This window comes from Colobus angolensis, unplaced genomic scaffold (genome assembly GCF_000951035.1).
Source record: "Colobus angolensis palliatus isolate OR3802 unplaced genomic scaffold, Cang.pa_1.0 Scaffold3, whole genome shotgun sequence".
NCBI lineage: Eukaryota > Metazoa > Chordata > Mammalia > Primates > Cercopithecidae > Colobus > Colobus angolensis.
In genome coordinates this window covers 16,386,375-16,387,999 of record NW_012116265.1, presented here as the reverse complement: position 1 = coordinate 16,387,999, position 1,625 = coordinate 16,386,375, and the positions used below count along the sequence as shown (strand labels likewise).

Below are 1,625 nucleotides of genomic sequence, written 5' to 3'. Positions count from 1 at the left end.
CTCCAGTCCGGGCGACAGAGCGAGACTCCGCCTCAAAAAAAAAAAAAAAAGAAAGAAAGAAAGAAAACCAGTCCAACCCCTCTGTATTTCTCTCATTTCTCCTGCTCCTAACACCCAGCTGTTAGCTCCAATGAGAATGCTTTATCCTTCAATAATCTTTTTCTTACAAAGATGAAAATTATGGTCTAAGATTTTTCTGAAAAAAGAGAAGGAGGTCTTCCCCATCTCATTAAGCATATCTCTTTACCTCTAAAAAAGCTGCTCAGCGAGTAGGTAGAAGTTGGCTTGGGTAGTTGTGCATAGGAGGAGAAGCTGTTTCGGCTCTTTAGCTGTTCACGCCCCTCATGGCTGGAGCCACTATTACCAGCAGTCTCTTTGATGGACCATGAGATACCTGTGAGATAGTAAGAACTACATCAGAAATTCTCATCCACAATAAATCCTTGACATCCAACATTCAACAGACTCTAAAAGCTTTTCACCAGAAGCCCTGGTCCCTTGGCCAACTTGGGGCAAGGAAAAAAGATAGAATCAAATAGAATAATCAGCAGAAAAATGGACCAAGGACATGAATAAGTGGATCACAGAAAAGAAAATTCAAATGGCTCTTAAACATATGAAAAGATGCTCAACCTCACTCTTTTTTTTTCCTTTTTCTTTTTTTCCTTTTTTCTTTTTTTTTGAGACAGGGTCTCACTACGTTGCCGATCTCTGGAGTACAGTGGCTATTCACAATCATATCTCACAATCATGTCTCACGTCAGCCTCAACTCCTGGCCTCAAGCAATCCATCGCCACCACCCTCCAGAGGCACACACCACCTGCCCCCAGCTTTGCTAAGAGTACTACAAATTAAAAATATAATGAGAAACCATTAGTCCCCTCTAAGATGGGGAAAGATCCAAAAGCTTGATAATACCCTGTGTTGGCCAGGCTGTAGGGAAACTGGAACCCTCTTCCATTGCTGGTGGTAGTACGAATTGGTACAACCTCTGTGGAGGTCAATTTGGCAATATCTACCCAATACAGATGCAAACATCCTATGTGAGTAATTCCACTCTAAGAATTGCTCTTTCGTTTATTCATCTATGGTCAGAATACAAAGTCGCTGATAGAAATATAAAGAGCAAAAGATTGAAAAATCTAAAATTCAACAGTGGGTGGGCTAAATAAATGATGGTAAATCCATACAACACTATGCTGCTATTTAAAAAAAAAAAGAGAAAATGAGAACACTCTTTATATACTGACATGGAAAGATCTCCAAGTTATATTAACACATAAAAAGAGCAAAGTATGAAGTATGCTACTGCTTGCATAAAAAAGGGATAAGAATACATGTTTCTATATACATTTCCAAATGCAAAAAGAGTCTTTAGATGAATACACAGGAACCAAGCAACAACCATTGGTTTTTGGGAGGACAGGAACTGAAAACTGAGAAGATACATAACAATACGGAACGGAAACTTTTCACGGTATACCTTTAATTTTTTTAAATCTTTAGTCATGTTATAGTACCACCTATTTTTTTAAAACTTTTAATTAAAAATATTTCTTAAAAATCAGATGTGGTAGGCCCGGCATGGTGGCTCATGCCTATAATCCCAGCACTCTGGGAGGCC

General features: G+C 38.8%; 1 protein-coding gene across 4 annotated transcripts in view; it reads right to left on the bottom strand.

Annotated features, from left to right (window-relative positions):
• Nucleotides 1–1,625, bottom strand: part of VIPAS39 (VPS33B interacting protein, apical-basolateral polarity regulator, spe-39 homolog) — a 32,155-nt gene that overhangs the window by 24,964 nt on the left and 5,566 nt on the right. For 3 of the 4 annotated variants that reach the window (XM_011949492.1, XM_011949494.1, XM_011949493.1), the window contains one exon: nucleotides 248–394. The exons of the other annotated variant lie outside the window; for it this stretch is intronic. In XM_011949492.1, coding sequence (XP_011804882.1) covers nucleotides 248–394 — 147 coding nt within the window. The remainder of the gene's footprint in view (nucleotides 1–247; nucleotides 395–1,625) is intronic. 4 annotated transcript variants of the gene reach the window in all.